The 14,816-nt window shown below is 49.9% G+C and overlaps 1 protein-coding gene across 1 annotated transcript in view; it reads right to left on the minus strand.

Annotated features, from left to right (window-relative positions):
* Nucleotides 1-3,304: 3,304 nt before the first annotated feature.
* Nucleotides 3,305-14,816, minus strand: part of NRXN2 (neurexin 2) — a 308,880-nt gene continuing 297,368 nt past the window's right edge. The window contains exon 20 of the mRNA XM_088659270.1: nucleotides 3,305-5,723. Coding sequence (XP_088515396.1) covers nucleotides 4,828-5,723 — 896 coding nt within the window. The 3' untranslated portion in view covers nucleotides 3,305-4,827. The remainder of the gene's footprint in view (nucleotides 5,724-14,816) is intronic.

A 14,816-nucleotide genomic window follows, 5' to 3' on the forward strand; every position in this document is an offset into this window, starting at 1 on the left:
AGTAGTTTTAGGGATGCCAAACGAGTTGTGTGAGGCGCACAGAGTTCTGACCTCTGACGGGGTGGGGTTTTGCCCCCTGCCAACATCAGCTGCCTGGGGCAGTTGCTCCACTCTGTCTCCAAGTGTCCAGAGCTCCAGTGCCCTGACCTGGGTGGCGCTGGGTGCCTGGCATTGCTGATTGTCCCAAAGGGAAAGGCCTTCACTTGGTAGCAGTTGTAAGAGGCTGAGGTATCCCTTCCTGCATTAACTAGCCCAGCCAACACTCATAAAGGAGCAGCTCTTGTGGTGCCTTTCCTTTGCAGGTTAGGGCCCCCACATTTAATGATGCCTGCAAACTCATTGAAAGCAAGTTATGTCATAACTAGGCCTCAAATGAATGTGGAAGGGGCGGGGCGGGGAAATCCTCAGAGTTGAATTTGCTTGCAACGTTTTTAATCAACAGCCTCTGCCATTTATTTCCTCAGCTCCAACCACAGGTGACATGGCATTTAGGGTTTTTAAAGCATCACTGGGAAAGAGCGAACTTTTTTAACCCACTTGCATTAAAATCCATCGGCAAGTTGGAAAAGTTTGAAAAGCATCCTACTGAGCTGGACTTGGAAAAGTGAAATTTCAAAATATTCTAAAACGTTAAGATTAATCCGGATCTAAAATGCTGCCAAATTGTTTAAGATTAATGCAGGTTCTCCTTTCGAATCTGAGCATCTCTTTTTATACACATCAGAGGTTAAAGCACAACTATTCCCAGTTACTTACAGTACAAGCCTGCACATGCCTACTCAGAATTAAGTTCCATTGAGTTCAATGGACTCACTTCCAGGTAAGTGAGTACAGTATTGCAGCTGTAACAAAGCCTCCTGGATACCATACAGGGCAGGATTCCTTGTCCTTCAATGGGTCATGCAGCAGGCAGAGCTGCTTCCAAGCCCCCCCCCCCGACCTCCTGCTGTTGCAGTGGTGCAAAACTGCTTTGCAAAATGGCAAAGATCTGCATTGGTGGAAAATCCTCCCTTCCATCCAAGTCCATCCCAGGCCCCAATTAAGTTCTGCAAAGTCATGCTTAACTGAGCTGGGCTGCCACCTGAGCCCGGATGGTGACAAAACAATTGTACGAAGGGAGGGGGCAAACCAATCCATTCGGGTGCTTCTCACTTCTCATTTTTCCGTTATTAAATCCAGTTCTCCACATTTCAACACCAGTTTGCGATTTCCCCCCAAAGTCTTCACAAAAGCCCACCATTTCAGTGTGGATTTCCCCTACCTTTTCATCTGCAATTTTTCCTAATGAACATTTTGCGAAGAAATTTCCCCAATATGTGTTTCTGTGTGCTATTTCCGTCAATACAGTGGTACCTCTACTTACAAATAACTCTACTTACGAATTTTTCTACTTACAAATGGAGCTCCGTCCGCCATCTTGGATGCAGTTTAGATAGGATTTTTTCTACTTACGAATTTTTAGATAGGGTTGCTTCGACTTACGGATTTTTTCTCCCAATGCATTCCTATGGGATTCGACTTACAATTTTTTTTGACTTACGAATGTGTGTTCGGAACGCATTAAATTTGTAAGTAGAGGTACCACTGTTTAGCCATTTTTGCACAGAGAAAACTGCAAAGTTCGGAGAAGTGAGAATTTTGAAGGAGGGCTGCCGTCTATTGGTTCAGATTGTTCAGAAAAGTGCAAACTGGGGAAGGGCTTGCCTTTAAATGCAAACTGTATAATTTCCCCCCCTATCCCAAATTTCAGGGGGCCAGCTATGGCGGCAGGAGTGGCAGGCCAGGAAGAGGGGCGAGGAGCAAGGTGATGGTTCTGCTCTGATCAGGCTGCATTGGGGGCCCTGGGTCCAGTTCTGGGTCCATTTTAAGGAGGGTACTGACCAACTGGAGGGTGTCTGAAGGAAGGTGGCCAGGAAACCTGAGCCCTGTGAGATAACAGGTGGACATAACTGATGGACATTTAGCCTAGATAACAGACAATTGAGGGGGTGACATGGCAGCCGTCTTCAAATGGCTGAAGGGCTGCCATCTGCCAGGGATTTTTTTAGCTGTGATTCCAGTATTGCAGGGAGCTGTGGCCTGGATGACCCTTGGGGTCCCATCCAACTCTACAATTCTAGGCAGAGGGCAGGAACCATCTTCTCAAGGGTGCATGGCAGACCCTTCCAAAGACCCTTCTCTAACTTGCATTATTCTAGGATTCAATTCCAGGAGCAGTTTGAGCTTGGAGCTCCTTTATCAGGGACAAAGAGTCTCAGTTGCTATGGAAGGCAGCAGGGAGGCAAATGTCACATAAGTCCTGGCTCTTCCTGCAAAGGTAAATCACTGAGGATTCATGCAAAACTCGTTACAAACTTTTAATGCTTTGGGCTGGGGGAGGGACTGCCCTTTTTGGTGTTGAAAGAAAGGCTTGGGAGCACAGGATGTATTTGAAAGAGGCAATGCTTCCTGCACCTGGGGCGGCAGCAAGGCCACCTATCTGTTTCCATGCCCTGGGCCCCAGCAGAGAGCCCAGACTATGAGTTGGGCCACAGACAAGGAGACAGCGAGTCAACTCAACTCAAGTCTAGTCTTGCCCTCCTCTCCCTCTTCCCTGCTAAGTCCCTACAAGGGCAACACTGAAACTTAAGAGGATGAAGAAGCTGACAGCCAGGACCATCCCACACAAACTGGTTGCTGTAATGAAGAAGGCAGGTGTGTGTGTGGGGGGGCTGCTCCTCACCCTAATGGACCTTGCCCTGGACCATCCTCCTGGGAAAGCAGATGGGTGGTGAGGACACTGTTGAGGTGTCCCCTCCACCCCCCTGGAGCTGACCTGGCTTGCCTCTCTGCCCCTCAAATGCCCTCAATGGTCACCCCAAACTCTCTCTCTCAAAGGGCCACTCGGCACCTGACACACCCAGAGGAAAGACCAAGGGGCTATTCTTGCCGTCTTGGAATAAGCCGTCACCCCTCATCTATACCCTCAAAACTCTCCTGGGGAGGCCCCTAGGATCTGAACAGTGGAACTCCCCAGCCCTGACCTTGGGCAAATGTAGGAACTGGCCATTTGCTGCCATCGCAGACCCTTCCATCTGACTCCTGGAGCCAAGAGCCTTTCCCTGACCCTTCCTTCAAACGGCCGCCTTTAAACTCTCCATATACTATGTATACTTTTTATATCTTATATATCTCTATATATATCTTTATATATATATATCTTTGTGTATTTATAGATAGACAGATAGATCGAACTCTGCACAGAGTTATCTATGGCTTCCTCTTGACTTTTTGTCTCCCTTTCTCTCTCTCTTTTTTTGGAAGAACTGGGAAGGCAGCCGGAGGGCAGGGAGGGAAGAGACACTGACGCCTCAGCTGCGCCCACGCGCTCTGCACGCGCTCACCACTTGCACCACACACGGACAAGTCCTCGCCCTCCTCCCACTGGCCATTTCGCCCTTTGGAGAAACCGCCAAGGTCTGCTTGCGGCTTTGATGCAAAGGGATGTCCTTGCTGCTACTGCTGCGTCTGGGTCCACACACACATATTTTTTCCTCGACACCCGGCCCCGACAAACGACATAAAACTAAAAGTCAGCCCAAGTTTCACATGCTTGTAACACAGTTTAAAGAAAGACCACAATATAGTAGCACCTTGATCCAAGGGAGAGTGAAAAGGGGCGGGGAAGGGATGGAAGGTATTGAAGGTTGGTTCATTTGGACCCCTGCAAAATAAAACCCCCAGGAGATACTTGATCCACCACCCCCCTCCACACACACACCACACACACACAATGCAGCTGCACCTCAAAGCTGCGCTCCACTGCATTGATTTATGGGTGTCAAACACCACCTCAATTTTACTCCCTCTTTTTATTACAAGACAGGCTAGGTGTTGGCTGTTGGGAAGGAGGGAGTCCTCAGCCCAACGGCGCAAGCAAAATCCACGCCACCTGCTTCTTTTATTATAATTAGTAGTTTTTCTTTTTAAAAATCTTTTTGTTTTATTCCACACATTTCCAAGACTCTGACACATTAACGAAGAGAGAGAAAGGATAGAAAGGACAGACCCCTTTGCTTGAGATAATTCCAAGAGAGAGGAGGAGGAGGAGGAGTAGGGGTTGTTTTTGGCCGCTGTGGGTCCTCTCTGCCCCCCAGTTCAGTTATAGGGTTCTGTAGAGTTGTGAGCTCCAGCTAGGCATCTCTGTTTCAGAGCGTGGTGCTGGGGTGGGGTGGGGTGAGGAAAGATGGGTGGACCCCAGTTTTTTGTTTTCCACACCAAAAGCCCCTCAACAAAGAGAGGGGCAAAGACTCTCCTGCAGACAGATCACAAAGCAGCATCCTGGCTCCAACCTCACATGGGAAGCTTGAAATCCTTCCTCCCTACCCTTTAATCCTCCTCCTTCCCAGCGTCCCTCTCTTCAGGCCAACGCTGCCTCCCTTCACCTCGGCCAGAGGCTTCCCTTCCCCCTCTGTTTGCCTAAGGGGAAAAAACAGTAACCCTGCAGGGTTGGATGGCCAGGGTGGAAAAGGAGTTGGGGAGGGAGGGAGACCCTGCAACCTTCTTGCTGTGGTTCCTTTGTGTGTTTTGTGTTTTTGCTTTTGGCGAGGAGGGAAGGGCTTAAAGTAAACGAGGGATGAGGAAACCCAAGAGGGACAGGTGGAGGTGGCCACTGGAGGGCGCCATCAGCTGGCCTCTCGGATGTGGAAGAAGGGGAAGGACGCGCTTGGGTGGTCTCCTCTCCAGAAAGTTTGGGTGCGTGTAGGTCTGGGTGGCTCCCCTGCATGTGCCGGCTGGGTTTCGGTCTCTCTGGCGCACGCAGGGGCTGGGGGGGCTGGGAGGGGGGGCTCAGACATAATATTCCTTGTCTTTGTTCTTCTTGCTCTTGCTGGGCGTTTTGGCAGCAGCGGCTGGCTTCTCCTTGACCACTGTGCCGTTGCTCTGGGCCGAGTTACTGATGTAGTTCCGGCTTTGGTCCACCTGGTAGGAGCCTTCGTCCCGGTTGCGGTATTTGTACATGGCGTAGAGGAGGATGAGGATGCAGAGGGCCGCGGCCGCCACGATCCCGACCACCATGCCGGTGGTGCTGCTGGACTCCCGGATGACCTCCACGGCACCGGGGGGGCCCCTCTCCCCAGGGCCGGTGGGGTTAGCTGTGGGCAGATTGTGGAAATTGGGGGAAGAGGTTATACCTGGGTACTTAAGCCTGTTTAGCTTGTCGGGCTCAAAGGAGGTGGAGAGTGGGGGGTACTGTTTTGGCTGGGGGTTGAGGGGCTCCCGGTTGTTCATTTTGCCGGCGGGAATGTTACGGACCAGATTGGGAGAGGTTGTGGAGGTCAGGAGGTCGGGGACGGAGGGCGAAGCCGGCAGTCCTGTCCTAAGGTTGGGGCGGTATCCTTGGGCCTTTTTGGAAGCTCCTTCCGGCCGGCCTATTAGGGTCCTATCCGTGACCAGGGGGAAGGTGGTATAAAAATCTTCGTCGTCAGTAGGGGGCAGGCTGGAGTCGAAAACCTCGCCCGAGGCATAGCCGGAGGCCTCGATCCCTTCTTCGCAGTCGCTGTCGTCTTGGTCGGCCAGACAGGGGGGCCTTGGATGGGATGGCGGGGAAAGGGTGTCTTTGGTGGTCTCGACTACGGTTAGGAAGGGGCCAAAGGTGGGAGGCGGGGGGATGAATGGAGACCGGGTGGCAATTGGAGGGGTGTCTAGGGAGTCTTCTGTTATTATGGGCAATACTAATTCACCTCCTAGAACAGAGAGAAAAGGGGGAGAGACAGAAGAGGGGAGAGCGGGTTAGTGACCTCGTAGGCGCCCTGCCCCCTTGACACAAGACAACTCAAGCCACGAGTTATAGCTAGCCAAACCCCTCCGTCTCCATCCCTGGCCACTAAACTGTCCTCTTTCTTTCCTCCTCTCTCTCTCCTTTGCAACACATTAGTCTAGAGAAATCATAATCAAAGGAAGAAGGAAAAAAAAGAATTAAAAAAGTCATTTAATGCGCAAAAATTAAACAGATAAAACAGCAGAATTAAGAGCAATAAAACCCTTGGCTGTCTGGCTGGCTTCCCATCCTCTCCTGCTAAAACACTAATATTGCCTTTTCTTGCCTCTTCCTCTTTTCCCTTTCTGTTTGTTTTTAAAAATAAGAGAGCAAACCACGGAATTCAGTCAACTTACATCAACAAATAGGCCGTGTGATATTAGCATGAAGAAAAAAAATTACAAAAAAGAAAACTAGGTAAGAATGTTTTTTGGAGAAAAAACAACTTTTTTTCTTTTCTTTTCTTTAAACATCTTTCTCTGCACCTTGCTTTTTTTTTAAATGTCTCTTTCTCGCTAGATTCATTTCTGTTCTTTTCTTTCCATGACTGCATCATTTCAAATCTTCCCTTCCCCACCCACAACCCCATCCCGAAACAGTTGCCCCTTCGCCCCTTTTCTTGGGGTGTCCCAACTGCCCCCTCCCCCACCCCAGCAGTACTCCGAACCAATGGTCCATTGTGAATTCACCAGGGAGCCTGAAACTCTAGCTCCTTGGCCCTTTCCAAATTGGGAGTGCAGAGGGTACATATTTAGTCGTAAATCGAAATGGTTTGTGGTATCAAGCAGAAGGAAGTTTTCTGCCATTGGGATTGGGTAAGAGGGGAGACAAATTGACAAATCTCTGAATAGGCATCCTTCAAAGACCCAGGAATCCTGTCGGCTTGCCCCCTTCCCAATCACTGTTTTTACCCTGCTACCCTCTCAGAGCTGATCCCCAGCCCCGCTCTCCCAGCCCTGACTTGAATGAGGGCACCACCTGTCTGGAATGCTTGGAAGAAAAAACAAAACACCTCTGATCATGGGCAAAATATGTCAGCTGGGGAGGAGGGAGAAAGGGTGACAAAAAGAAGTGTCAAGTTCCACCCTATCTGAACACCCAGGACCCTGATGCATGGGGAGACGGTTTCTCAGGTGAGTTGGGGGAAAGAGAAGAGCCCAGGGTGGGGGAGCGTTGCCCCTGCACAGCTACCGAGTGCCCTAGGCAGGGAAAGGTTGGCAGAATGGATGGAGGGTGCGCAGGAGCTTCTTCAAAGATGCAGGTAAAACACACAGAAAACACCCCCACACCCCTGAACGGAATTGTGGGAGATACATGCAGTGTCAACTGTGTGTGTGTGTGTGTGTGTGTGTGTGTGTGTGTGTGTGTGATAGAGAGAGAGAGAGAGAGAGAGAAGAGAGGCAGACATGACCAAGTGTATAGCAGGTAGAGATTTGGTTCCCCCACCCCTTTCCATCTCACACAGGAACACTGCCTTATACTGGCATTGGGGTGGTTATATGCAATTCTGCTTTCAATATTGCTCATGTCTGAGAAAGTTTTGGAGTGGGCTCACTGCTTCGTTTCCAGGGCCCCTCCAGGATGAGCTGTGTTGTTCTGCAACATCGAAACAATAATAGTGCATTAGCAGTGGATACATACAGGACCATCCACATATTGTTCTGCTTTATTAGTTGTTCTGTGATGTTTCCCCAGTGTTTTCACATTATTGCTGTCTGGAGGGGAACCCTGGTGCTACAGCTAAACAGCAGCAGCAAAACCCAGAGCATTTTGTGGTATGACTAGTTGCTGTTCAAGATGTGCATCCATTGGGAACAAAGCAGGATGACCCAAAACATTTGCATTTTGGGTAGGTACAAAGTGCCGAAACGGTTGTGAGAATATGCTGTGAGACAGTTGTGAGAATATGCTGTGAGACAGTTGTGAGAATATCCCAGGGGATTTTATGTGTTTTTGGGAGAGGGAGCTTGTGGACTCTGAATCCCAGGTTTGGTCATGTCTAACTTTTAATTCCTCATCTGCAAAATGGGTCTATTAAGAAGTTCCTTCACATGGTTTCTGGAAGAAGACCAAGGTACAGTGGTGCCTCGCTAGACGATTTAATTCGTTCCACAGGTCTTTTCTTATAACGAAAAATTCGTCTAGCGAATCCCATAGGAATGCATTTAATTTTTTTTAATTATTTTTTTTGCCCATAGGAACGCATTAATTGAATTTCAATGCATTCCTATGGGAAACCGCGATTCGCTAGACGAATCTTTCGTAAAACGAATTTGTCTAGCGAGGCAACCTCCGCTAGAAAAAACCTTTTGTTAAGCGGAAATTTCGTTAAGCAGGGCATTCGTTAAGCGAGGCACCACTGTATGGCAGGCCAGAGGTCAACATGAAAGCGTTGAACAGCAAAATTGGTTTCAGGAAACCCCCCCCCTTTTTTTCTTGTGGGTGTGCTATCATGATTTCTCAATGCAGTATTTTTCTCTCCACCCCTCCCAACCTCAAATTACTCATATGGAATTCCAATTATGTGGCCATCCTTTGCATACTTAGCTGTGATTTGAGCCCCACCAAACTCAGTGGGGCTTACATGTGAGTAAATGTACATGAGATTGCACTAACTTAAGGCAGCTTTTCAATACAAAAATGAAATACCCCTCCCTGCTTTGGTAAGGAGGGACCTGCTTGGGCTTGGAAGGGGAGAGCAGGGAAACTGGCACCCCTTGCAAGCTCTTTTGGCAAGCAAGTGAGCTATAAATTCTATCCTCTTCCTCCTCCTGGCGTACGGTGGTCCTGGCCCCCCGCGCAGGAGAAATAAGAAACTGAGGAGGTGAGCTGGTGATGGCAGACAGGTGGGGGGGCACACAGTGGCAATCTGTAGGAAGGGGAGGGTTGCTACGGACCCCAGAGAAAGAGAGGGGGCAGAGGCTGAGTGAGGAAGAAAGGCAGGCTAAGCCGGGTGGCTGCGTTAATAGCTGCCGGCAATGGAGAAGCATGTCGGGAAGGGCAGGGATGTGCTCCTGGGAGATAAACCCGGCTATCTAAATGCTAATTCCACCAGGAGACAGCAGAGCTGCTCTGGCTGAGGATGGAGGGATGTTCCCAGCCTACCAAAAGGATGCTGTTGCACTACAGGCTGATCAGGCCAGCAAAGGCTGGGGAGAAAGAGAGGAAAAGGGGCTCCACGCAGTTCTCTGTGCTCACTCACTGGGGGTTTCTCCATGCAGGAGGCACCCAAGACCCCAAAGAGCACCTGGTTCAAACCAGGGAGGGCTCATCCCATCGTGCCGCCTATTGTAGGATCTATGCTGCCAATGCAAGCACCCCCACCTTTCTGCAACAGGCTGGCACAGGCCGCAGGTGAAGGGGAGCAGAACTGGAATGAACAAATGAATGGCAGGTATGCAAAATAAAGCAAAGGGAAACACACGGGAGCCCCATTGGGAGGGAGGGGCCAGCTGAAAGGCATCTCTGGCCCCACAGCTCCTTCCCTTTGCCCTGCTCCAGTGTGCGCCAGAGGGAGCTGAGCTGCTCCCTGTCAACAGTATAGCCCAATTTCTTGGAGTGATTCTAGATGGAGGTGAATAATAAAATCATACAAGTGTAGAATTGGAAGGGAGGACACTGAGGATCATCTAGTCCAGGAATATACAACTGCCCCATGCAGGGATCAAACCTGCAACCTTGGTGTTATCAGCAACACGCTCTAACCAACTGAGCTATCCAAGCTCACTTTCAATAGAGAAAATGAAGGCCAATGGCTGGCTATGATGGTTTCTCTTCAGATCGTATAAATCTTTCGCCCTTTCAGAGGCCTTTTCAGTTGCTTCTTCTTTTAAGAGCACTTCTAATCTTGAAATAAAATTGGTTTTATGCTGCTTTTATGAACTCTGCATTTTGTACCCAACTGGGGTAAGCTGTCCTGTAAAATCTTTTGTTTATTTGAAGGGTGGGCATAGACACTGTAGTGTAGCCTCGTCTCTGAGTAGGAGTGGTTCTGTTTAGTGTGCCTGCCTGCCCATTCCATTCCTTTCTCTTCTCCCCATTTTTAGATTTCCAACCAAGTGCCATAAATTCTGTGGCTACTAAGCATGATCAGTCCTTACTCAGTTGCTTGTTGAGTTTATGTCCAGGTTTTTATTTATTTTATTTGCATTCTCCCCCGAGAATGCTGGTATGCCTCTTTTTTCCGGGTGGCCCCAGTTTTGCTCCAATCCTATTGGCACTCACCCACCTGAGTTTGTTACTGCAAGAAGGGATAAATATGCAGAGATGAAGGGATGCCAGGCTGTACAGACACCTATTTCTGAGCTCATGCCACCTTTTTTTCTGGTTACTGGCCTTCCAGAAGGCTAAAGAAACATCTCTAATTCCAATATCTCTAATTCCACTGACGCAGAAGAGGAGTGTTAGGTACAAAGTAGACATGATGTTAATTGTGTCTCTACTATTAATGTGCACATTAAAAATAACAATTAAATAGCCACCATGGTGAAGGAGGATGGGGGGGGGTAGTGGTCTAACCTGCCCTTTTAAAATAAGCCCACAAAAGTTACTAGCCTGCACTCCCCCCAGTAATCAGCATTTCCATGCTGGCCACAGAGGACAGAAAGCCCCATTACAGAAATAGAGATGACTAGATTATTCTATGCACTCGCTGCAAAAGCCACTTGCAGAGATGCCTCCTCCTTTGGCGTACTTGGGAGAGTCAAGCCATGCACTGTTGCTTTTTTGGGATGCTTGGGTGGAAGGATGGCTGTAAAGGGCAGAGAAGAAGTTGCTTGACTTCACGCCCTGCTCTTGAGCTTCCAAAAATGGGCTGCTGCACAGATGAGCTCTTGCAAGCTTCCAGACCTCCATGGTTGGGCACAGAGACAAGATGCTGGTTTCAAGAGGCCTTTACTCTAACCTAGAACACTTTGCGGGCTCTGTAGTGATTTTCTGGAAAGTTCAGCAGCCCAAGCTGAGGGAGAGGAGTAAATGGGCAAGTTTCAACATGTACCAATACAAAGGGGGAAAGGTGCTGTGGCACTCACAAAATGGGGGCTTCCGACATGACCCTTTCCCACCTGTGATACTTGGTAGAAGCCAGGGATTGAACCTGGGGCTGTTTGCATTTAAAGCAGACACTCAGCCCCTGAGCTGTGATCATTCCACCCAAAACAAAGTACAAATTCAGTCTGTGGTTTTGAATAAAGGGCTGATTCAAACAGGACTGTAGGAGTTAAGGCCTGAGGTGGTCAGAACCCATTGGGACACGAAGGCGACCTTTGGGTTCCCTCTCAGCTCAGCATCCAACAGCTATGATTTTTAGAAGTGTTGGAGGCACTGGGTGGCAGAGCTAGTGGTGGCATCCTGCTGATGGAGGTGCTCCCGACCCAGGGAGGCCCACCTGGCGCTGATAACAATGCCCCTTTTGACCTTCCTGTTTCAAAATATATGCGGAAGAGAGGAAGCTGCCTACGATTACTTCCTCCCAGGAAGCAGTTCTCTAGGCAGGGCACAAGTCCTGCCTGAAGAAGCTGCCAGGACTGAAGCTGGGACCTTCTGCATGCCAAGCAGGGGCTCTTCCCCTGAGGTGTAGCCAAGTCATCTCATTTTATTGTGTTTTGAAATGTTACAAGCCATCCAAGGAGTTTTATGGAACAGGATACAGAGACAGAGCCTTGCTGGCTGAGGCACATAAGATTTGGAGCATTCTCCCAAGGCACTTCTGCCTGCTCCCATTGTGGTTTAGGTTTAGAAAGGCAGCGAGGACCTTGGTGAGTTTTTGTGGAGCCTTAAACCTTCATCTGCTTGTAGGTTTTTGTTGACTTTTAGACACTCACGTTGCCAAGCGGTTCTCTCTGATATTGCTGGTATCATTTGGCTGCGGTTGCTGCCGCTTATGAATAATATTTTATCTTGCTTGAAAGCTGCATTAGATATTTTAAAGAAAGATGGGACATAAATCTCAATAAACCAACAAGCATTTACAGAGCAGCAGAGAGAATCCCTCTTCTTGATACCAAATGATTAAAATGGGTCACCAGGGACAAAAGGACTCATGGGCCCAACTGCCCATTTCAGGAAGGCTTTTCTGCCCTGGCACTTGGAGCTCTGAGAGGGCTGCCTGCTTAGCATAAGAACGAAGAAGAGCCCTGCAGTAGCAGCATGATCAGGATCAGGCCAAAGGGACCTGTCTAGTCCAGTATCCTGTTCTCACAATGGCCACCCAGTTGCTTGCAGGGAATCTGCAAGCAGGACCTGAGTGCGGCCTGTGGTCCTGTCTCTATGATGGCACCACCATAGCCAACTGTGGCAGTATTTGGACTTGGCCACCAAAAGTGCTAAAAAGCTGTGGTGTGTGTGTGAGTGGCTGTTGGATTTCGGACATAGAGTACTCAACTAGGCAGTCCCAAAGCAGTGGCCTTGTCACTTCAGAAGGCTGCAGGGCTTCACCCAGGCCCTGAGTGTCACTGGCACGAAGGGATGGCCTAGCTGGGAAGAAGAAATGTGCCTCTCTGTGTAAAAGTGGGACATGTGGAATAGCACCAGCCTCCCCAACCCCACCGAAGAGGAGGAAGTGGAAGGCTTGAGGGTGGGGGGAGTGGTCTCTGTCCTCCCTTTCCCCTCCGTTCTACCACTGCATCCTCTGCCTCCATTAATTAAAACCCCATCCAAATATGCTTTTTAATGAGTGGATTCTATCTTGCTTTGCCGGCTCCTTGGGTGGGGACCCCCCCTTTCCCCAAGCCTTTAGAAACAGTTGGCACCAGCTCACAAAGGAGCCTGTCTCTGCTTTTGATCACCCAGAAGGGAGGGGAGGAGGCATCAGCAAGGCTCCCATCAAAGAGGAGCCGTTTTTTGGGGTGGGGAGACAGGAGGCTGCAGCGGCTGCTCAGCAATTCCCCAGGGAAGGAGGCTGTGGGTGGGTGGAGGGGGAAGCAGCCTAAAAGTGATTATGCTACTTTGGCTCAGGGGAGAGGAAACTGCAGCAGGATGGGTGCCTTCTTGTTGGCAGAAGCCATGCTTGTGCCAGAGATGGGCTGGTCTAGCCCTCTCTGTGGCTCAGACATGCCTGGGAGTTCCACCCTGTCCCCCACCCATGCTACTCCTGTAAGCTGAGTGAAGGCACTCTGCATGTGTGCAGAGGCACTCTTGACTTCAACATGGCTTTGGGGGCTTAGAGGCTTGAGGTTAAGGGTCATGGCCTGGGTGACTCCCCAGAGGTGAGTGGAGGTCACCCTTCCCAGGTAAGGAGAGCAGGTGCAGGACAGCTGAGGCAACCTTTTTCACTTGAGTCTATTTTCCTGACTGATTAATTAGGTAAAGGTAAAGGGACTCCTGGCAATTAAGTCCAGTCGCAAACGACTCTGGGGTTACGGCGCTCATCTCGCTTTAAAAGCCGAGGGAGCCGGTGTTTGTCTGCTTCCGCAGACAGGCCCCCCCCCCCCCGGTCACGTGGCCAGCATGACTAAGCCGCTTCTGGCGAAACCAGAGCAGTGCACAGAAGCATCATTTACCTTCCCGCTGGAGCGGTACCTATTTATCTACTTGCACTTTTTGGCGTGCTTTCAAACTGCTAGGTTGGCAGGACCTGGGACCAAACAACTTACCCTTTAACCAGACAGAATTTATTTATCTTTCTAGAATCTCAATATACCTGATAAGGGTGCTAAACAAAGTGTAAGATAATTTATAGTTCAGTAAAGGAAGGCTGCTGCTGCTGCTGCTTGTTGTTCAAAACAAAAACAAACCTGCCTTGAAAATGGTCTTCGTATCTCATTGCAGTGATACATGACATGGACAAAATGGCCTCAGAAAACTGTCCAGGACTCCAGTCTCAGCCCTGCTATTGAAACGTCTGCCTCCATGGGCCCAAATCTGCCCCTCCACCAGCCCCAGCTGACAAGATGGCTTAGAGGCTGCCATGTGCAGGATACTGGCATGAAGTTCATCACCCACAGATGGTCTGGGGTGGACAGGCAGCCACCCCAGGAGATTAGCAAGCCCCATTCTGCACCCAGGAGTGCAAGCTCCTTGAGGGCTGCCCTTCATTGGGGGGCGGGGGCGGGGCGTGCGCAGCGCTAAGCCCAGAGGGAGAACATGAAGGCAGGTGGGGGGGCCCATGAGGATGCAGGGCTGGGCTGAGCTGGGGCCTGCTCCTCTCCCAGGGCTACTCGGAGGGGCTGTAGGTCTGTGGAAGAGGTTCAACTTTGCACGGGAGGGTCCTAGGCTCAATCTCTGCCTTCTCCAGGCACTGCAGAAAAAGACTCTGGTTTCATAACCCTGCCCTCTATAGGAGGCAGTGAGTGGCCTGTGTCTTGCTAGTTGTTTTGTTCCCCCAAACTGTGCAAATATGACTTATCTGAGGAAGCTAATTTCTGGTATAGAGAGCCGAGTTGTTTGCTAAATGGACTGCCTCCAATGAAACTGTCAGTTTAGTGTGCCGGGGGGGGGGGGGGGAGGAAGGCCCTGCTAATCAATGGCCATGCCGAGTTATTTTGAATTAAGCTTTCGCTGGTTAATCAACTGACTTTAAGATGTGTGACCCAATTATGGGTGGCGAACGGATTCCTGGGTGGGCAGGGACATCTCTCCGTTCATCTTCAGAATATTTTGGGTCTGGTGGTGGCGGGGGAACCACCCACAAAACTGGCAAGCTTAGGGGTGTGTTTTATTCTCAGAAGCATTTAATGCCGTATTCCTGTTGCTGAGGCGCCTCTGAAGCCAACTGTCCTCTCCTCAAGCCTTCAGTGCCATCCTGGGTAGAGGAGTTCCCAATGGGAAGACGGGGGAGCCCTAGTGCCCAGTGTCCCTTAAGCAAAGGCAGGCCTGTATTCTGCATCACGAGATGCCCTTGGGGCGAGTGACTCTGGCTACCTCCCTTTTGTGCTACAAAGCCTGTTCCCCACTCCACTTCCCTTTTAGGTGGCCCAGTCTGTGCTGGGCAGATCCTCTGTCCGGCACATCTATGGTCAGAAGCAGGGAGAAATCTGGACAAAACTGGCCGAGGAAAGCATGGCTAGATCAGCGCTGAGCT

The sequence above is a fragment of the Zootoca vivipara genome, chromosome 16, assembly GCF_965207765.1.
Source record: "Zootoca vivipara chromosome 16, rZooViv2.hap1.1, whole genome shotgun sequence".
NCBI classification, from domain to species: Eukaryota; Metazoa; Chordata; class Lepidosauria; order Squamata; family Lacertidae; genus Zootoca; species Zootoca vivipara.